General features: G+C 50.0%; 1 protein-coding gene and 1 long non-coding RNA gene across 3 annotated transcripts; one reads left to right on the forward strand and one right to left on the reverse strand.

The window, feature by feature from the left end:
* Window positions 1-5515: 5515 nt before the first annotated feature.
* Window positions 5516-11765, reverse strand: LOC147652114 (maestro heat-like repeat-containing protein family member 7). 2 transcript variants are annotated; one of them, XM_086898181.1, is made up of 16 exons: window positions 10805-11765; window positions 10418-10482; window positions 10148-10300; window positions 9870-9977; window positions 9645-9793; window positions 9240-9387; window positions 8846-9033; window positions 8626-8763; window positions 8222-8336; window positions 7912-8049; window positions 7503-7679; window positions 7215-7370; window positions 6989-7090; window positions 6560-6662; window positions 6216-6276; window positions 5516-5904 (listed from the first exon to the last, which is right to left on the reverse strand). In XM_086898181.1, exons 1-15 carry the CDS (start codon window positions 10920-10922, stop codon window positions 6218-6220), a joined length of 1917 nt encoding a protein of 638 aa, XP_086754307.1. In that variant the 5' UTR covers window positions 10923-11765; the 3' UTR covers window positions 5516-5904; window positions 6216-6217. The 2 variants fall into 2 exon arrangements, with proteins under 2 accessions (XP_086754307.1, XP_086754306.1); XM_086898180.1 differs by having other exon boundaries at window positions 9870-9980; window positions 10805-11391.
* A 936-nt stretch (window positions 11766-12701) lies between these two features.
* LOC147652115 (uncharacterized) lies at window positions 12702-21032 on the forward strand. Its single transcript, XR_015289373.1, has 2 exons — window positions 12702-18428; window positions 20355-21032. It is a non-coding gene; the product is annotated as an uncharacterized LOC147652115 (long non-coding RNA).
* The last annotated feature ends 502 nt before the right edge of the window (window positions 21033-21534 follow it).

A 21534-nucleotide genomic window follows, 5' to 3' on the forward strand; every position in this document is an offset into this window, starting at 1 on the left:
TTTGTCCTAAGAAATTCAGTAAAGAAATCGTGCTTTTCTTCACCTTTTCTTCTGTCGTTCCAGCAATTAACAAGTCATCTACATATTGTAACAATTTTGTCCCCTCCTCTGGAATGAATTGGGTGAGTAGTTGTTGCAGAGCCTGTCCGAACAGATTTGGGGATTCTACAAACCCCTGCGGGAGGACCGTCCACCTCAGCTGTTGCTTTCGGTTTGTGTCCGGGTCTTCCCACTGAAAGGCGAAGAAATTTCTACTCCTTTCCTCCAGAGGACAGGTCCAGAAGGCATCTTTTAAATCAATTACACTATACCATACATCTTCAGGTGAGAGTCTGTTTAGCAAAGTATAAGGATTCGCCACTACCGGGAATCTGGTTCGGGTCCTAGCATTTACTGCTCTAAGATCCTGAACCAGTCGGAAGCTCCCATCCGCTTTCTTTACTGACAGGATGGGGGTGTTATGTTGGGACATACAGGGTTCGAGAGTACCTCCTTTGAGAAGGTCATCAATTACTATTTTCAGACCCCTTCTCCCTTCTATCGGGATGGGGTATTGTTTGACCCTTATCGGATCTTCGGGATTCTCTATTTCAATTTTAATGGGGGTAATATTCAGCTTTCCCACCTCCCCTTTAGAGTGCCACACTTTGGGGTCGATTTCCCTTTCATCTTTTGGGGTTAACTTGAATATCTTTATTACCAATTCGGAATTTCTTACAGCAATATTTATACCTAGTGCAATAATCATATCTCTCCCTAATAAATTATAATCAGCTTCTTCTACTAGTAGCAAGTTTCCTAAACATACCTTATTGTGTGATTCAATTTCTACATTTTTTATTACCGAGACTTTGAAGGGATCTCCCTTAGCACTAATTACGACAACTTTTTCTTTGCTTGCTACACATCTCTTTGGTAACTTTTGCAAGGTGCTTCTTTCAGCACCCGTATCAACCAGGAAGTTTATTTCCTGGCGGTGGGGACCCACTTTCAACTTTATCAAGGGCTCCTTTGCTGTTTTTGTCTCCATGTGAAAAAGCCCAAGACATCCCTAATCCTCTTGAAATACCTTTTCATCTTTTAATTTCTGCTTGCAGTCCCTCTGGATATGCCCTACCTTTTTGCAGTAGTAGCATTCTGGAAGATCCTTCCGGGGAGCGGGACCGCCTTGATAAAACCTCTTTTGCTTTTTCGGTACAGTTTTAAACTTACCGCTTAGCTGATCTTTCTTTTGTACTTCCTTTACTGCAGCCACTAATATTTTAGCCTGGTGTTTCTGCTTTTCATCCTCTCTCCTCATGTAAATCTTTTGAGCTTCTCTTAAAAGCTCTTGGAGACTTTTCTCCTGCTACCCATCTATCTTTTCCAATTTCTGCCTGATATCTTCCCATGACTTTGCCACAAATTGGGTTTTAAGCAGGACTTCCCCCACCGGAGAGCTAGGGTCAGTTCCAGAGTAGATCTGCAAACTTAACCGCAATCTCTCTAACCATTCGGTAGGTGTCTCCTCTTTTCCCTGGCATTCCCTAAATGCTTTACTAATATTCTGCCCGCGGGGGACTGCCTCTCTTATTCCTTGCACGATTAGATTTCTGACATCAATCATGCTTCTCTTACCTTCCTCCGTCTGGGCATTCCAACTCGGGCTCATACTGGGCCACTTCTGGTCACCTGGTGTCCCCTGTGGGTTACGCCGTTCCCAGTTTCTGATACCTGCCTGTTTAATAATTTCTCTTTCTTCTTGACTAAACAGTGATCTCAGGATGGCCATGAGATCTTCGTATGTATATATGCTACTTCCTAAGAATTCATCCAACCTCTCAGCCACCCCAAACGGATCATCTAGCAATCGCCCCATTTCCTTTTTAAACGCCCGCACATCCCCTGAATTGAGGGGAACATTTACAAATCTGATAACTCCTGGGGCTGTTGGTACCTTTCTGAGAGGGAACATATGGTGTCTATTCTCAATCTCTCCCCTCTCTTCACCTCCCGTTTTTACTTTTAACCTGGTTCTACTCGCAGGAGTGGAACTGTGGTTCGTGTGGGCTCGGTCTCTTGTCTGCGGGTATTCCGCTGCTACGTGATTACCCGGAGGGACTCTCTCATTTAGAGATGAGTGCCCCAACTGGGACAGCCAGTCTGGTAACTGTGGGTAACGTGTTCCCCAACCTTGTGCCTGCAGTGACTCCGAGGAGGTTGCTGCAGCTTGATTTTTCCCAGGCGGGGGCAAAGGGAGCGTTGCCGGTACTACTGCCGGTGCAGACTCCCTTGTTCGAGATGTGAGTACCTCAGCTGGTTGTTCTGCGGAGCCTGTGGGTGCCGATGGCACCACTTGGTCCGCTGCAGGGGGCCCTACCGGTCCGTGGTACGGAGGGGGCAAATGGTCAAGGGGTTCCCAGTTTTCGGCCCTTGATCCCTGCTTTTGTTTCACTGGGAATAGCCCTACTCTGGCGGTTAACCAGAGCCTGGCATATTCCTTCTCCTCGGGATCCGAGGGAACTTTGCTCTCTATATGAGAGAGCAACTCATTACACGTCCACTTCTCAAATGTGCTCAACACGGGCCAAATGAGGTGGTTTCTTAGTTCTTGTCCTCCCCAGATCTCAGAACAATATTTGATCATTTTTGCTTTTGATCTCTTTTTCCTTTCAGGGCAATTTTCCCAGAATTTTAACATCCACCCCAAGGGACTTTCTGGTGGGATGTCCAACGATCCCTTCACTTGTTTGGAGGGACCCTTTTCGCTCTCTTTCCTCTGTATTTTACTTTTCCTTTGTCCCATTATTAAAAACATTTCCTTACCTTTCCTGCATTGTGTTCCTTCTTTTCCTTTTGCCAGAAAAATCAAAGTTTCTTGCCAATACTCACCACTCAGTTAGCTGTACTGGGGACTCTTGTATTCCGCACTTGATTTTCCTGCTGGACCTCTACCTAGGCCCGTTGACTGAAAGGGTTTACTTATTCCCGAGCTCGACAGGATGTCCTCTTCCCCTTTCGGCCTCCTGTGATCAGTCCCCCAGGACCTCCTTCGTCCCAGGTTTTTACAACCGTGTAAAAAGAGACCTTTCTCACACCGAATCGCTTCCTTCTCGGCCGGCCAATTCCCTCGCAGGAGGATGGAATCGCGACCTTGAAGTCCGCACTCGCTTCGTGATCAGATCATGTCTCACACAATCGCCCAATCACCAGCTCAACCTCACAATACTTACAGCTATTTTCTTGCAAGGGCGTCTTCGTGCACAGATGACTTTTTACGAGCTACCAAGCCGCGGTTTTCTCGAAGGCTCCGCGCCTTCCCGAGCTCTCTGGATCCTTTCTCCTTTTTTATTGTGGTTTTACCTTAGCCTAAATTTGGTTCGGATGTAGGAATGTGCTGCGGAGGTTCTCGGCTCACCAGGCCGCTAAAATCAGCGGGGGTACCCGTCCTGGGTAGCAAGATTCTCCTGCAATTTCTCCTATCCGAGTCACAGCACCAATCTGTTATAAATGCAAAGGCAATTTCGGGTTATATAAAAGAGAAAATTTATTATCAAACAATAATAAATTCGAACAACGAGAAAAAACCACAATAAAATAAGCAGCACAGCGCTGGGTGGACAGGGTCTATACGCAAGGTATAGGTGCTCCCAAATCCACACCTGAGAGTCCCTTGGCCTGGGTTTTTATAGGAAGTTTGTGTCCCGAGGCCAAATTCCAAGCAGGCACCCTTTGTTAAGAGGTTCTTGATTGTTCGAAGAATAGATTTCCTGGCACTGGAGAATAGGGTCAATAGACGTTGGGCAGAGGCTCCTCATATGTAAAGAGGTCCGGGATGTCTTTTTGATATCATTTTGGTTCGGGCCATTAGGGTGGAGTGGTGGGACCCATCCTGGAGCCGATGGATATCTCAGCTGTCTCCTCTTTCTTTGTCTAGTTTTTCCATTTCTCCAACACAGGTGGGCAGGGCGGAGGTGCTCAGGCTCGGCGATATCTCGTCCGGGCCCATTCCTTTGTTCGTTCGATGGCCTGTGTCCTGTCTATTCTTTCTGGGCTGATGTGCCTGCTTGCGATTGTTATCTGGGTACTTGGCTGCAATCTGTTGCCTCTCGGAGGAGAATCACGACCAGATCCGGAGAAGGACTTATTCTCATTATATGTTATATTTTTATGACATCGCAATCACATATATATATTTTAATTATACCTTTACGAATTTTTACTCATAGATTAATTTATTACATTACATATTACTATTTCTGCTGCTGGACTGCTGATGAGTTTTCTGAGAAGGAGATGATGTTTGAGTGGTTTTTCAGGAAGAAGGCTTTGAGATGTAGAATCGTGGTGAGCTTTTTTTTTTTAGTCTGTGTAGTTTTTTTTGGGAAACCGACACAGAGATGTATGGTCCTGGAGAATCACATCAGGTCGGTATCAGGCGTTAATCACCAGGTCCTTAGAGCACTTATCTTGCTTGGGTGGACCCAGCTCTTCTCAGTGTTATCTTAATTGCTGGGTTATTCTCTTGCAAATTCCTGGATTTCCAGCAGCTGCTTTTGCAATCTTAAGTTGCTTGTGGTTTTTATTTTACATAAAACATGCTTTTATACTTGATTTTATATGTGTACAATAAAACACAAATTATCCCAACATATATTACACAACCATACGCTCCACTGCCCAAACCCTGTCCCTCTTCTCTTACCCACACTCAAACATGTGTCCATTTTTCACTCACACGTGCTCCAAACGCCATGGGTTTTTGTGCTCTGGGCATCCCATCCTCATTGCCAAGAACATCATGGGTGCTGGAAGATGCCCGTGCACCAAATTGCAAAGCAACTCTTATTTTATTAGTTGCTGTTGCAAATAAAACCTACCAACCCCTGGATTGCTGAAAAGCCACTGGGCAGCGGCAGGAGATGGAGCATGGTGTTCCAATGGGAGGGGCAGGCAGGCCATGCACCTTCAGGACATGCCCTGCATCAAAAGGCGTGCATTTTGTCCTTCTTGCCTCTCCTCTGCAGAACCAAGCCTCCTATCTTCTCCCCTGGAGTGGAATTTTCCCAGTTTCCATGTCATCTCACCCTTGGCCAGTACATGAGGTAAGGTCACCATGCCAATAACAGCCTCATTGATACTGCTCCTCTTTCACAGGTTAACTTCCCATCAATTGATCAATCCATTGTTCCTCTTAAGGGTCAAATTCCCAGCAGTTAACCCATAAGGTTTCCTTCAAAGTCTGTTCTTCGCCATCCTGTTGACGTGCACAACAGAGGACAGATCACGCCGGGCCTTAGACACAACTTTGGTCCCTGACACACCCAGGCTCCTTGTCCCACTACTGGCCTTCAGTGACACCTTGAACTCCACAATGCTGTGGAGCCGGGCCTTCAGCACAGGGACCTTTCCAGCCTGATCTGCGCTCCTTCCTCTGCGTCTCTGCACAAAACACGGTGCAGGAGAGAACGGCAGGAGGGGCCTGTGTGTCACAGTGCTCTGGATTTGTGTCCCTTCAACTCCAGACAGATGCAGGTTAAGTGAAAAAGGCAAACTGTTTATTAATGCAAGGTGAAGCAAAGGGATGAGCTGGAAAGGGAAAGAAGGGGATGGGCATGGACTGAGGGCTGGAGGTAAGGAGCTGTCAAAAGGGAGGAAGAATAGAGGGAAAAAAGGGGATGGGTACAGTCTGAGGGCTGGAGGGAGCAATCTACAGGCTGGGAGAGGGCTGAAGCCCCGTGAAAATCCCACAGGCTCAGCTGTGCCAGTTGTCAGCTGTGCCTGGATCTCCAGTGGCACTGGGAGGTGGTGTCCTCTTCAGTGTCTCCTGCTGCTGTTCTTGGGACACTTGTTCACTGGCAAACTAAGCTTGGATATTCAGATTCCTTGTGGGATGGAGTGGTGTCTTTGTCGGGGCTTCAGTGGCTGGAAGAGAGAGGACAAGAGGCACGGTCAGGGCATGCATCTGCAGGGATCCTAGGAGACATTCCTGCCAAGGACATTCCACCGGGCTCTTGCAATGGCCACAAGAGAGAACTAGACAACAGGATCAGCCAGAAGGTGCTGGCCACAACTCCCACCCCTGTCCCTGAAATCTCTCTGCTCTCTGCCCACACCGCCCTCACCCAGACAGGGAACGAAGCACTCTGCAGCTGGGCCAGGGATTGCAGCTCCCATCCCAGGCATTGCAACTGCTCCCTGCCAGCCCCCAGTGCCAGCCCGCTGCTCTCACTCACCCTCACTGAGGGTCTGCAGCTCTTCCTTGTGCGCCCTTGTTCATGAACATCCTGGCCATCCCTGGGAACACAGAGCCTGTCAGGGCCCTGGCAGCACAGCTCCCTGCCAGCGGCGCTGCCAGCCCTGGGGCCACACGGCCTCCCGCCCCGGCAGGGCTCAGCCCCAGCCCTTGCCGCATCCTGACTCAGCCCAAGGGCACGGCTGCCAGAGGCCGGCAGCAGCAGCCCCGAGGGCAGCCGGGGCTCCATGGCTCCGGGCCCGGGTGCCGCTGCCGGGACAGCAGCAGCCGGGGCCGGGGCCGAGCTGCGGCGGGGCGGGGAGCCAGCCCGGGCCCGTGGCTCACCGATGAAGCTGACGGCCGCCTCTCGCAGGGACTCCTGTGGGCTGTCCAGGTATGGCAGAGCCCGGCTCAGGTGCTCGGCCGCTCGGCTCTCGTCCTGTTCCAGCTGCAGAGAGCGGCAGGAAGGAAGGGTCGGTGCGGGCTCTGCCCCTCGGCCGGGCGCTGCCTGCGGCCAGCCCTGGCCTCCCGTGCCCGCCCAGCTCTGAGGCACCGGGCAGCAGCCCCACTGGGCTGGGGCTCCATCGGCACCCGGCTCAGGGCCACAGGAGCCTGAAGAGGAACCCGTGTGTCCCAGGGAAGGGAGCAGCGTGTGGGGCACAGGCTGGCTCCCATGGGTGCAGCACTGGGCCACAGCTGCCAGCCCCACACACTGAGCCCTGGGGACAGGGAGATTCTCCAGGCTGAGGCTGGGGTTTCCAGGCCGTCCTTTACCACACATTCGGTGATCTTCGACAGATCCTCTGTTGGCAGCACACACAGGAGCTCTGTGTTCTTTAAGAAGGTGGCAGCACAGTGCAGCGTTTCCCAGGAGGCCTGGAGAGATGCAGAGATGCCATTGCTGCCCAGGGCACAGGAGTTGCATCCCTGTGCCAAGGCCAGGAGGAGGCCGCAGCCCAGCCGCCTCCCAGTGGTCCACCAGCATCACACAAAAGCTCACATCAGCCACGCGCTGGTTGTCGTCGTGGCAGTGCAAAATGAGCGGGAGCAGGCTCTGCTTCACAATTCCCTCCATTGCAGTTTTTCCCTCTTCCAGTACCAGGTTCATCGTATTGCGGAAGAGGTGAATGGAGAGCACCTGCACGTGGCTTTTGTCCTGGAGGAAGGAAGGAGGAAAAGATCTCAGCACCAACTTCTCCAGCCCACCTGGGCAAAGGCCTGAAAATCCACAGGCCCAAAGTTTGTGTGGGCAGTAGCCAGTGCCCGTGGCCGGGGCACAGAGCCTTACATGGTCAAAGAGGAGCACAAGTGGCTCAGCAAGCTTGGGGGCAGCAGTCCTTGATAAATGAAGACTTTTTCTCTTCAGCACATTTGTGAGCACAGACAGAGACATGCCGACCACTTCTCCGTCTGCGTCACTCAGCAGCTGCAGGAAGCTTTGACACAGGCGGCGTATAGGTGTGGCCTGTGTGGAACACAAGGCTGTGCTGGGAAGCCCTGAACGGCTGCAGCGCCAAGACCGCCCTGGCACTGCAACCCCACCCTGCTGCTGCCGGGCCCAGAGGCCAAAGGCCTGTCCCAAAGCACTCAGGCAGGTGAGGCAGGAGAGCTGGGAGCAGCTGCCTCAGCTCCTGAAGCCCAGCCAGCCCAAGGGGCTGCTTTGCCCAGCACAGCTTCAGCCGCTGCCCCGTTCTCACCATCGAGGGTTCCTGGCTGAGCACCACGAGGCCTCTGAGCGCCAGGCGACGCCTCTGCCTGCACTCGCTCTGCAGGTGCTTTGATGTGATCTCAAGGACACAGTACCCACAGTCACTCAAGTTCAGGCAATCCAGGACCTGAAAGGCACAGGGCAGTGACAGAGGAGCCGGCTGGCAGGAGCCTGGAACTGCACAGGGCTGGGCCCAGGCAGCAGCACAGGGCGCGGGCACCGTCCCAGGCAGCTGTGGCTATGCAAGGGGACAGGGCTGGCAGGCAGCTCAGCGAGGTAGTGCTGGCCATGGGGCTCACCTCCACAAGGAATGCCAGGGAGGACAGATCCCAAGGTGCCTCCTCCCTGATGAGCCTCCGGACAAATTGGTGTGCCACATGGTAACACAAGGGCGTCAAGTCACGGCGCATCACCCTGGAAGGGGGGAAATGGCACCAAGACACAGAGGTGGGGGGTGGGGGGAGGCCAAACCTCTCCCAGGGATGACTCATGGAGATCTGGCCTTTCCCCAGCATCCCTGGGGGAAACATGGGTGCTTTGGGACCATGGGGCTCCTTCTGGGCTAACCCTCCTCTCAGACTTCTCTAGTCTGCTCAGCCATCCCTCAATGGCAAAGCCCTCTGGCCAGGACCACAGGGACTGTGGTAGGGCACCCTGGGCACAGGGCACACATTTCAGAGGCAGTGGCGAGAAGGGGTCTCACCTGGCCAACAGACCCACGGCATAGTGCTGGGTGTCAGCACGGAGCAGCGTTTCCCAGCCACACTTGCGCTCCATGGCCATCAACTCGTTGTCATAGTGCAGAAAGCAGAGCAGAGCCTTCATGGCCTGCACTGCAAACCTGTGTGCAGAGCAAAGGCCAGGTCACATTGGGTGCACTGGTGTCAGCCACAAGGGCATGGGAAGGACAGGAGGACTGGCACCTGTTGGGTTCTCCGGGAAGGCGGTGTTGCTCCTGGCATTCTCTCCAGAAGTTATCAACTTCTGCTGGCATCAGCTGTGTGGTGGTGAAAACGTGCAACAGCAGAGCCGCAAAGAGAGAGTCGGAATAATGCATCATGGCCTCATGGCTCTGAGGCACTTGCATAATCACCCAGAGCACCAGAGTTGCCTGCAAAAGAATCACACCAAGACAGCGCTCAGTGCTAAGGCGTCCATGGGGCAGGGCCCGAGGGGAGATGCACGGGGATCAGCGGGCCCGGTGCCCCCTGAGCCTGCCCCTAGCCCAGGTTTCAGCCCAGCCTGAGGCAAGGAGAGGATGAAGAGCTGCTGGAGAAGCAACCTAGGGGACAGGCAAGGCCAGTTCCAGAAACTCACAGCCAGAGCAAAAACGTCCTTGTTGTCCTCATCAGAGGTGCAGATGCTGCAAAGCGGCCAGTTCTCCATCACATGGAGCAGAGTTGGCAGCACCTTCTCCATTGCTGGTCCTGATGAGGCTATGGCTTGCCACATCATGGCAGCAGCTCTGTGGGATCAGAGCTCTGTGTCAGGGGTGTCTCAGTCACAGAGCCATGCCCTGTGTAGCTGTGGGGTCCCAGGTGACAGAGCCCCAGTGCCCTGAGGGGCAGGGAGGGAGCACTGGCAGCAGCCTCAGGAAACAGAGGGGCCCGAGGCTCCTGGGCCTCTCTGCCTGTTGGGCAGAGCCCATTGGACAGGCTGTGCAGGGCGATGGGCCCTAAAGGCTGCTGAGCCCTGAGCTCTCAAGGCACGTGGGCCCCATACCTGTCACACGATGGGGCACAGCGCAGGAGAGTCAGCACCACATCGTCCGGGTGTTCTTCAGCCAGCTTCACCATGTTAGTTGGCAGCCTGGCATCCACCGTAACGGAGCACATTAGATGCTGGTGGATGCTCCGTACAATAGCTGGCACCTAGAGTAGGAATGGGGAAGACTTGGAGTGCTGTCCAAGGCAGCAACTTCCCCAGCTTCTCCCAAGAAGTGCTTACCGTCCCATCACACTCTGCTGGCCTCAAAGGCTGAGGGGGCCCTGTGGATGTGGCTTGAAGGGGCACAGGATCCTGGGAGACCTCCAGTTCCGGCCCCTGGCTGGCTACCTGCTGGTCAGAAGGAACAGTCCCCTTTCAAAAAAATCCATATTAGGTGCATGACTCATGGTGGGAGGGGGCACAGTGTCAGTATTTGTGATGCCCTGAGTCTCTCTGGGGTTTGGAATGGCCATGTCCTCAATCAGTACCACATCAGAGTTTGCCCTGTCATCACTCACCACAGCATCCGAGTCTTGTGAGGGCGCAGCTGAATCTGGGCTGACATCAGGCTCTGCCTGGAGCTCGGTCAGCCCGGAGTCAGGCTCAGCTGTGCCCTCAGTTCCTAGCGGGCTGATCTTTCTATGCCGAATTGGCAGGAACTGGCGGAACCTCTGTGCAGAAGGAAGAAAGGACAGGGAAGAGAAGCATGTTCCATGGAGTGCTGCAAGTGCAGAGCTGGGCTGAGCAGTGACAGCAGGCCCAGCCCAGGTGGGGATGGCTGCAGGTACCTTCAGCGTTTTGCGGAAGCGGCCCTGGGCAGGCTCCTGCTCTTGTCTCTTGTCCATGGCTGCATCTGGAAAAGAGCAGCCAGAGCTGAGGGACTGCGGGAGAGGCCGGAGAACACAGCCCAGCCTTGCACTCCCCAGGCAGGGACAGCCCTGGGGTGGCTCAGGGGATGGAGCACGGTCACTGGCAGGGGTCAGCCCCAGCCAATCTTCTGTCCTGTCCTTGGGCATGTCCACATGGGATGGGATGGGATGGGATGGGATGGGATGGGATGGGATGGGATGGGATGGGATGGGATGGGATGGGATGGGATGGGATGGGATGGGATGGGATGGTGCAGGGCCCAGCTGGCTGCAGCTTCAGCCCTGCGGCCCAGCTCTGCCACTCACCATCCTGCCCTTGCTGGAACTGCTCCGGCTCTTCAGGGTGTTCTGCTGGGGCAGCTCCACGGTCTGTGCTTCTGTTCCGTCGGAACACCCTGAATAGCCTGAAGAATCTGCCCGCCATGACAAAATCGGGCCTTGGGAGCACCTTCTAAAGAGATGTTATCGGGAAGCTCCGGCTCACCAATTCCCACAGTCTGCTCACAATGTGAGCTGTAGGAATTATGCCTTGGAAAAGCTCCGGGTCAGGCACTAATGAGTGGGCTGTGTGGGGGCTCCTCACAGCACCGCTCTGGCGTGTCCTGTCCCGTCGCATGCACCAGGCACACTGGTGTGGTCTTGTCACTGCCAGCTCTTGTCCATTCCACCGTTCCATTCCACGGTTACCAGGCTGCCCCGTGTCACTAACGGCCCTTGCACGCCCTGCCACCTTCCTGGTTCTGCCCCATCCCCCCAGCGTGGCCTACGTTGGAAGGAATCCCTTGCCCAAAGTGTCTAAGACAGGATCTTTAGGAACACCTCAAACCATCAGCAAACACTGCCCTGCTCTGCAGGCTCAGGGCAGCAGAAGGAGCCCCCAGGGCTGCCGACGCAGGCGCAGCAGGAAGGGCACGGGGCCTTGCACAGAATCTGTACAGGGGCCTGGCAGCACTGAAATCAGCAGGTGTGGCAGAGTCCCCACCGAGGCAGACCTGCCACCCCAGCCGAGCCCTGGCAGTGCTGGTGCCCTTCTCCTGCCCCAGAGACCTGTGCCCCTGGGGGGTTTCTGTGCCAGAGGGCCAAAGCCAAAGCCCACGTGCATTGGGGGCTGGGCTCCTTCCTGTAGGGGTCTTGGCAGGAGCTCCTGGAGCTATTGCTGGCCACTCTTGCTATCTGTCAGATGATATTGCTCCTTCCTGGAATGATGTTTTTCATGGAAGGGGTTTGCAGTAGCACAAATGTTCAAGGCCCCAGTTGCTGCGTGTCTGTCTGTGTTACAGCTGATGCAAGTCAAACATTTCCTCCAGACATAGAATCCTGCTTGAACAGTCACAGAGCTACATCTATTTTTACATTATGTTTGTAATTTTAATATTTTTTAAGTTTTCCAGAGCCTGCTGACTGTTTTCAAGGTTTTCTCTCTATCCCCAGTGCATATTCTCCAGAAATTGTGCTTTCACATCCTTTTGCATTTATTAAAGTTACCTGCAGTGACCAGTCAATCAAAGCCCTGGGAAAACTTTAAACTTCAGGGTGAACCCAGACAAAATATTTATCTCCCACAACTGAAGCCATGAATTGCCAAGTACTGCCCCCAGTACACCTGTAGGTGTGCTGATGCCATTTCAAAGGGGTTGCCAATGAAAACAAATTTTAATATTTTTGTAGTTTCCACATTGGAATTAAAATCCCTGACTTGAAAAATCACATGTCAAAATTTTTAGGACTCTTACAAACCAAAGCTGTCATTTTCACCCTGCATTTTAGAGTCTCTGAACAGTCACACGAGGTTTTAGTTCTACACTAGTTTAGACACTACAGAAAAAGTCCTTGGTGTTCGGCTATAACTTTACATCAGCATATATTCCTGATGATTATTTTAGGCAGGAGCAGCAAACTCAAGAATGAGCCAAACAGGCTGTTCCTGTGTTCTCATGTCCTGAGTCTCTCTCTCTCCGTGTCACGATGGCGCCAAAGCCGCTGCCTTGGGACACCGGAGTGTGGAAGGCGAGCCCGCCCTCAAGCACGGCCATCCAAGTCAGTCACGGGCACAGGCTGCAGCTGAAGCTGCCAAGCGTTGCTGTGAGGCTGGCAAGTCAAGAGAAAGCCATTGTGGCCAATTCTGCTGAGGCCTTTTGCCAAACCAAAGGCAGCTGTGCCCACAGCCTCCCCCTGTCTGGCAGCCGGCTGCTGCGGACGCCTCAGTTCGCAGGTGCCGACGCTGGGGCTGCTGCTGTTCCTGTGCACACTCTGCTGCTGTTTCTGTGGGCTCCAGAGCCGCTTGGGCAGCAGCCACTGGGCAGCCCTGCTGGAGGAGACACCGCCGCCCTCCCCATGGTGGCAGCAGCTCTGCGGGCCCCGAGCTCTGTGTCAGGGGGGCCTCGGTCACAGCAGCGTGGCCTGGGCAGCCGCGAGGGCCCGGCCTGGCCGCCAGCCCTGCCTCTGCCCACTGCCCCTTATGGCAGGCACCCAGTGGCCGTGGCCTGGCAGCACCCCCTGCCCTCCATGTCCCCAGCCAGCAAAACCTGAGCACACCTCGGGCTGACCCCACCCTCCTGGAGGTGTACTGTCCCAGCCCCAAGGGCTTCTGCTGCAGGCCTGGCAGACATTTTGGGGAAGCGCCAGAACAGCCGGGTGTCAGGAACCAGGCGGCTGCCCGGGGGCTGCTTATGGCCTCTGACACCCAGTTCCTCAGGTCTTCCCACCACCCCAGCCCCTCAGGGGCCTCCTGTCCCCTTGGAGTCTCCTGACACCCACTCCCTCACACATCCCCCTTGTGCCTTCCCACGGCCTTGTCCCGTCAGGGCCTCCACAGCCCCTCATCCCTTCATGGCCTCCCAGCACCCTGTTCCCTCAGGGTCTCCCCCAGCGTGGCCCGCCAGCAGCGCCGCAGCCCCACAGGAGCTCCAGAGGAGCTGCATCAAGAGGCACCTGGGAGCCCTCAGCAACCCAGCCAGCACCACACGGGCACGAGGACACAGATGGCGCTTCCTGGCTGGGACAGGGCTTGTGCCTTCAGCAGAACCACCAAAGGCCAAGGGGTTTCTGGCCATTTTCCCTGCACCACTGCACACCCTGGCAGGTTGCTGAGCATGAGCACCCTTTTCCCTCTCTTCTCCGGTATCCTGCAGACCTTGGGCAGCAAAAGAAAGCTCTTGGGAGTCTGTATATTTAGAACCTATCCTATATTTACATAGTAAACAAAAACAAAAGTAAGGAAAGAACAATTTTGCAGAAAAATAAAATCCTGGCTGGCTCAGGTGGCCCCAGCAGACAGAGCCTCCCAGATCAGCTCTCAGCAGAGCTCCAGCAGCGCATCCAGTCAAGGCCTGAGAGATGAGACCGTGTCCTCTATGCCATGTGGAGCTGATCTTGCAGGTTTCCAAAGATGGAATATTGAGTTCTCTCTACTGCCTGGAGGATATAAAACTTTTGAATTGCCAGGCTTCTGATGGCGGGGCTGATGTTGTGTGCCATAACTTCAAGGGCTGGAAGAGAGGAACAGAGCTGTTAGCATTCAGGAACACACATAATCACGGAATGATTATATGAAGGTGCTTTATTGAAGAGCTCTGGGTGTCAGGGGTACACATACCCAAAGCTGACCCGACTTGGGTTTGAAATTAACATGTTTTATACTCTATCATTATATAACTTACATCTTAATTATTAAACTTCCATTGTTCTATTGCATGCATTGTTTTTACCCAGGCATGGATTTCTTGTGATTCTCCCCAGCCTCCTAACATTGTTCCTCTTGTTCTAAAAACAATAATTATTTCGAATCACATCTAACAATTTATCATCTACTGACTACACACGTGCACTTTGACATGATCTTTAGCCTAACATTTCCCAGGGCCTACTTTTCCCAGGGCTTGCCAAGCCTACCTTTCTTTATAAGTCCCTGAATTTTCTAAGATTTTAAAACCTTTTACTATCACAGGTATTAGAACCTTATTCAACACTGAAAATGTTGCTCCTGTATCTCTTAGAAATCCCACTTCTTTTTCTTTATTCCCGCGATTGGGAGCTATAACCAGAGGGTCACCTGGGGTAGGGGACTCCGGTCCTCTTCAGTCTTCTTTTACATGAGCAACCTCCCCCTTTCCTTTCCGATCATCTTTTCTCTGCTCATCTCCTTTTCTTACTTCTGGACACTGATTTTTCCAGTGTCCAAGTCTCTTGCAAAATGCACATTGATCCCTTCCCAGTTGGGGTGGTCCTCGTTTTGGTGGACCTTGCTGACGTTTTTCTTTCTCCCCCTCCTTCACTAATGCCACCAATTTTCTCATCCCCTGTTTATATCCTTCTTCTCAATTGCTAAAGACCCTCCAGGCTTCATCCACCAGGGTTTCCAGATTCTGGCTCTCTGGGACTCTGATCTTCTGGAGCTTCCTCCTGATGTCTTCTGTGGATTGTCCTAAAAACAAATTTATTAGCTACTGCATTCCTTCACTCCGTCCTGGGTCCAGGCTGGTATGTTTCCACATTGCATCGCGCAGTTGATCTAAAAATTCAGAAGGTGTTTGAGGAGGACTTTGTTTAATAGCATATAGAGCTGATTAATTGATAGTTCTGGGAATTGCTCTTTCCAGCCCTTTTACTGTTAATTTCTGATATCTTTGTAACTGTCTTAGTCCCCCTTGTTCATTGGGATTCCAGCCAGGATCTTGAAGGGGAAATACATCCTTAACATCCTCCTGTGTTGTCCTACAATCATCCTCAGCTAGGTCTTTAGCTACCTTTAAAACCATCCAGTCTATATAGTGGCCACCATTGTGTACAGAACTTAACAAGCTCCCTCTTGCTTTCTGCATCACATATCCCACTAGTTCTTTCCAATGTGTTAAAAGCCATCCCAAAGGACTACTCCTAGGAATTCCTTTACTCTCATTTGCTCCCATCCTGGAAGTTCTTTTTCTCACAATGTTTCTTTATCCCAACTTTGGAGTTTCACTTCGTAATATTCAGGTACCCAATTATCTTGGGCACACTCAACCCCAAGAATGTCAATTAGTTTCTTTAGGGTCCCCAAAATTCCATTCTCTAATAACTCAAATATCTCACTGCTGCCATGGGTTACTTTACCAGTTCCTAGTAAGATTTTTATCGCTATCTGGGTGGCTTTATTTTCTTTATTCTCTTTTGTGTTACAAAGGATACAGAGTCCCCACTTGGGGATCCTCCACCTAAATACCTTTCAGAGCCAAGGCTCCTGACAGACTGCACAGCAAAACACAATCCAAGGGTTACAATCACAACCTTTCTTTAAAAAGAGAAATTCTTTCTCCATGGCTCTCCAAGGCCCCTGATTCCTAGGCATGTAAGCTTAATTAAGAAACGGTAACAGTCAGCAGTTTAAGTCCTGTCACTAGATGGTGGCATCTCCTCAAAAATGCTTATCACAACCCAACCACGGGGAGACGGGGAGATTTTATTAAAGGGGTTTCATACAATCAAACACACACCCCAATCACCCTGTCCTTTTCTAGCTGCTTGCAGTCACCCAGAGCGAATCCACAGATTGGGATTCCCCACTCGCCCTGTGCTGATAGCACGTCTCAAACACGCACTTCCTCTGGCCTTTCAGGGCACGCACACACATGCAATTTATGTCTCATGCTACGCACATTACTGGCTCTGCCACTCAAGCCTCTCCTGGTTCCAAGCCTCTCCCATTTCAGAATGTTACAAATGAAATTCAGCCTCATTTTATCAATAAGGATTTTATTGAAAAATTTGTATAATCGAATTATGGAAAGAACTACAATCACTGTCAGCGTGAAGCCCGTGATCGGCGCTGGGTGAACTCTGAATCGGCCTTTGTCACACTGATTCTCCCAAGTTCACAACTTGTCTTTTGGAGAGCTGTGTTTTATACAGTTTTTTCATCTTGAGGCTATGCAGTTCCAGTTGCTTTCTTTTTCTTTTTTTTTGTTTTTGTGTTGTTAGATATTCCTATTTCTGCTGCTGGACTGCTGATGAGTTTTCTGAGAAGGAGATGAAGTTTGAGTGGTTTATCGGGAAGAAGGCTTTGAGATGTAGAATCGTGGTGAAGTTTTTTTTTTTAGTCTGTGTAGTTTTTTTATGGAAACCGACATTGAGATGCATGGTCCGAGAAAATCAGATCAAGTCAGCATCGAGCGTCAATCACCAAGTCAGTGGAGCACTTATCTTGCTTGAGTGGACCCTCCTCTACCCGATGTTACCTTAATTGCTGAGTCATTTTCTTGCAAATTCCTGGTTTTCCAGCAGCTGCTTTTGCAATCTCAAGTTGCTTCTGTTTTTCACAGAAAACCTGTTTGTATACTTGATTTTCTATGTGTACAAGAAAACGCAAATTATACTAACACATATTACAAGAACAACCAGCCCAACAGCGCACCGGCTGCTGCAAATCACCTCTGCTGAGCCTCTCTCAGCTTGTGACACAAATCACTCTGCCCAGCCCCCCTCGGCCCTCGCCTAGCCACACAAATCCCCAGCAGCTAATACCGCTTCCTGCTACCTTTGTCACTCCACACTTTCAGCATAAATTCCTGGGACCCAAAATCAACCTTTACAGCTCTCGCCAGGGCCTTTCTTGTCCCTGAACCCGTGGCCAAAACCACAAACTACGACCTACCAGGCCGCTTTTTAATCACAAATCAAACAAAATGGGAGCCTCCATGGCTCCCAAAACACAGCAAACCAGCAATCCTGTTGTTACCACATTTTCACCTCAAGACACAAACTATTAACTCCCAGTGCGCTCCTGGCACTGCTTAAAACACAAGCCACCGGCAGCTTACGCTGCTCCTCCTGCTCAAAACTTAAGAGCACACACTCTTAGGACAAATTTTTCTGTGGAAACATACAAACAAAACCACAAATACATTTGTTGCACGTAAGGATTAATTTTAATTAAGGCTTTAGCTTTTCTAGTATCTTAAATTCTTCAAAGTTTATGTTTCAGCCTGAGAGAAGAACAAATTTCAGAGGACTGGGAGCACCTTTTGGAATGGCTGCAGGTAAAAAGACGGCACTCAGTTGCCAAAGATTTTTACAAAGAAGCTCTTGCCGACAGCTGGCCCGTCACCAAGGAAATGTGTAAAACTTGCATATCAGCCTGCAAGCAATGTCACAGATGACTGCAGAGCCATCCTTGAGAAGATGACCTATGCACTTAAGAAAGGGTAAAGGCTTATGGGATGCGTGGCAGGTGGATTATATTGGTCCCTTGAAGAAGTCAGGTGGTAAACACTTTGTGCTGGTAGGAGTGGAGATTATCCAAGCCCAAGCTTTGAAAAGAACTACAGGAGATAATACTGTCAAAGCATTGCAAGGGTGGTTTGGAATTTTCCCAAAACCACAAGAAAGTCAATCTGATAACGGGTCCCACTTCACTGCCAAAATTTTACAGGATTGGGCAAATGGTGAAAGAATAAAATGGACTTTTCACACCCCTTACCGCCCTCAAGATAACGGGATTGTAGAAACAACCAATGGTTTCCTGAAGTGGCTCCTTAAACCACAGGAGGGAAGTTGGGCTCTTTGGCTAAGGGAAGCTGTAAAAAATGTAAATGACAGATGGGGATTAAACAGGTGTCCCAAAATCACTGCCTTTTGTCCAAAAGCCCCAAGCATAATTCCCACTCTATGAGGACCAAGTGACCCTAAGGATCCAGCACACTACCCTGGACAACCTGCCCTGGTGGACCTTCCTAGTGTAGGGCAAGTACCACTAGTACTAAAAACCTCTCCAAATAAATATGCATGGGTGGCCTCCGACACTCTGGGAAAAAAGCATTGGATCAACACATGCTGGGTAATTCCATCATTTTAAGTTTCTGCCTTTTGGGGGCAGACTCTGTTGTGTTCACTTTCCACAGAAGAACACCGAGGGCCATGAAGACCAGATAAACCATGATAATACTAGTATTAAATAGTAAGTACTTACTATGGTAAGATACTTGTCTGCATCTTACCACAACACCATGGCCAAAACTCGGCTGAGTGGCCGTGGTCTGAAGCTACCATCAGGTACACCTGATGTGTTCTAGGATCCTACCCCAGAAGCCGTCACCCAAACCTAGTGACCGTAGTACTACACGACTCTTGAGGTACATACCGTCAACATGACTGGGGTTGGGACCGAAAAGATTGGCCCAGAGTGATAACTGGAACAATTGGTGAAGAAATTAAGGTAGGATGCAGAAAAGTGGAAAAGTCTCCTTATGAGAAAGCTTCCACCATTGCAATCGTTGGAAATTTTCTAGAATCAGATGTGACAAGCAATTTGCACCCCAACATCATGGCAAAACTCTGCGCCACAGCAGAGTGGTCATGGAACAAACAATCCCCCCTCATACTGTGTTGTCATCAGAAAAATATTAATTACTATACCCTGGACCCCTGTACCAACAAGGTGGAAATTACAAAGCTTTGTAAAAACCAACCTACTGACTGTTGGTATCATTTCACTTGAACCAAATCAACCTCTGTAACATGTAATTGGCAAAATGACCTGACACATCAGTCAGGTCTGAAAGGTCTAATTCATAGACTCAAAATCAATGCAGTGGCACTGAGTGCAGTAATCACATACCATGGTGTAAGCACCCCCCAGTGCTGGATGACAAACATAATGTTTTCCCTCCCTTTATGGGAATGCAAGGTGATGATGTGACAATAACCTGAAAATTAATTGCTGAATCCTCATTGAACCTGTATACAGTTATGGCACAGGACCTCATGGCCATGTTCTGTTTTGTGAAATTCAAAATCAGAATTGTTGGCTAAAGCTGACTGGTGTACAATTTTCCCATCAAATCGTGTGTGGGAAAAACAAAACCAAATACTGGGGAGAACTTGATGTCAATGTTGTAACACCTACACCTACCACCACCCAACCTCTGGTTATACTGAGCCCGAGAAATTTTGAAATCGGGCCATGTATAATCAGAAAAACTGGCCAACAACAAATATTGTTTAATCTGGCATGGTCTCTTAACCAAGTAAATTTTACCTGTGACCCCAGCACAAACACAGCCGCAGCCTTTGTACTGACTATACGGAATGCTTCAGCGCATTCAATATTCCCTGTCATTGCATTAGGGCTGAATCATGATGGAGCTGCTCTCTATCCTTTGGAGCACAAGGAATGGGCTCATCAAATTGGTGAGAAGTGGCAAACTGTTGGTTTGGAAACTTCATTAATAATTAATTCACCATTAATTTGGAAACTGTATTTTCTGGGAACAACAAGGGTTTATCTGTGAAAGTAATGCAACCAGAGCTCAAGATATTTGTTTGGACATGGAACAAAATACCTGCGACTCTGAAATCATCCTACCGAGACTTCTGAAACTACTTGTGCATATAGGACGTGGATGTGCATGTTTGAGAACTGCTTGTGATAGTGTACTTCTAGAAATCTTAGTAGTGAATACAAAAAAATCATTCAAATTTTTGTGTTTATAATTTTACTAAGATTGCAGGAGGTGATTTTTCTTATGTAGTCCCAGTTATTTCTTACCACCTTTTACAGTCCATTTACACACTGATGCACCATTTATTGCCTACCTCTATTGGGATGAACCTCACTCAGGTAAAGCAACTGTTGCTTCAGCAGGATTTAATTGAAATTTTGGAAAAGTAAAAATAGGAAATTGTCCCTCGTGATAAAGAAATTGCCTGAAATTGTTTATTTGGGTTTTATTTGATTAATTGAAATTACTTATTCTTTGTAATAAGAAGATGAATGTTTATTTTAATTGAAAATTGATTCTTTACTTTTGTCTTTCCCTTTTTCTTGCCCTTATCTTTTTCCTACTTTTCTTTTTCTGTCTGATTTTCTGTCTCTGTTTACTAGGGTACTCTACCAACCTTTGAGGAGACCTGAAGACTTCGTAACAACACTACAAAGGAGCCCTCTTGACGCTGATCGTGAGTCACGGGGTGGTGTAAGAGACGGTCTGAAGTTTCCCTCATTTGCCTCACGAGCATGGCAAGAACAGAGACCGAGACCCTGAGGAGCCCAGGGGACTTTGTGCAGGGGTTCTGGCCTGGTTGAGGTGGATGCTTGCTAAGCCATTGTTTGAAGGGGTGCTCGACCTACAGCACAAGAGTGATTGTTTGCAGGTGTTTGCTGTGCTGCCACGGTACACTGCCTTCGTTCCTGCTGCTGAGCAGGGACTTGTGAGGAGCGGGGCCTGTTCAGTACCTCACACCTGCTTCCCACAGCAACGGGTCACACCACAATAGCCTATACATCTCCCCACCTTTTGGCCAACTGCCCTCACCTTGGAACTTGAGACTCTAAAGGTGACTTTTCTAAGTTGCTTTTGGAGAGAGAGTTCCCAACGGAAGAAGACACTGGCGACCCCATCTTGTCCATTGGTAGCGATACCTCCCCCCCGTATTCTCTCTTTACTTTGCCTCTTTATTCATCTCTTCTCTCTCTCTCTCTCTTTCTCTCCTTCTCATCTATTGCATAACCCATGATGCTGGCACTAAAATAAAGATGCATTATTGCTGTTTTGATTTAAACTGAAATCCCTTGGTGTCCTTTTTGCATTCTGAGATCAAACGAACCTCTCACGACGCCCGCCTGTGTGAGCAGATTGTGACACATGTATACTTCAATGTGTGCACAAATGATGAATCAGACAATTTCTAGCATCTGTGTTGTTCATCAGGCCAGGGGAGATGTTAGGAAGGATGAGAATTTAACAGAAAACTTTCACAGATATGAATGCTTACCAGAAGGTTCTCTAGAAATGAAAGCAAGCATAGATATATAAAAAGACATTTGTAGGGCCACTTATAGCTGAAACCACCGAGAGAACAAAGGTTTAGTCGAGCTGGAAGGTTTAGAACAGAGGTTTAGTCAGTTAGAAGGAGGTTTTATGGCTGAAGTCCAACAGCTTTAAGTGGCCTTCAAACAAAGCATGTTTTCTACCAAGTGAAAAAGCATAGGCAGACAGAAAGAAGTTTTTTACCAAAGCAAAAAGAATTTTCCACTGCAAAGCAACTTTCAGAGTTTACCATCT

The sequence above is a fragment of the Cyanistes caeruleus genome, chromosome 7 (genome assembly GCF_971803275.1).
Source record: "Cyanistes caeruleus chromosome 7, bCyaCae1.hap1.1, whole genome shotgun sequence".
In the NCBI taxonomy this organism is placed as follows: domain Eukaryota; kingdom Metazoa; phylum Chordata; class Aves; order Passeriformes; family Paridae; genus Cyanistes; species Cyanistes caeruleus.

Coding starts and splice junctions, on each gene's coding strand:
- LOC147652114 (XM_086898180.1), bottom strand. CDS start 10,922: ATGGCGGGCAGATTCTTCAGGCTATTCAGGGTGTTCCGACGGAACAGA. Junction 7,091..7,214: donor ACAACCAGCGCGTGGCTGAT/GTGAGCTTTTGT, acceptor GCATCTCTCCAG/GCCTCCTGGGAAACGCTGCA. Junction 6,663..6,988: donor CGAAGATCACCGAATGTGTG/GTAAAGGACGGC, acceptor CGCTCTCTGCAG/CTGGAACAGGACGAGAGCCG.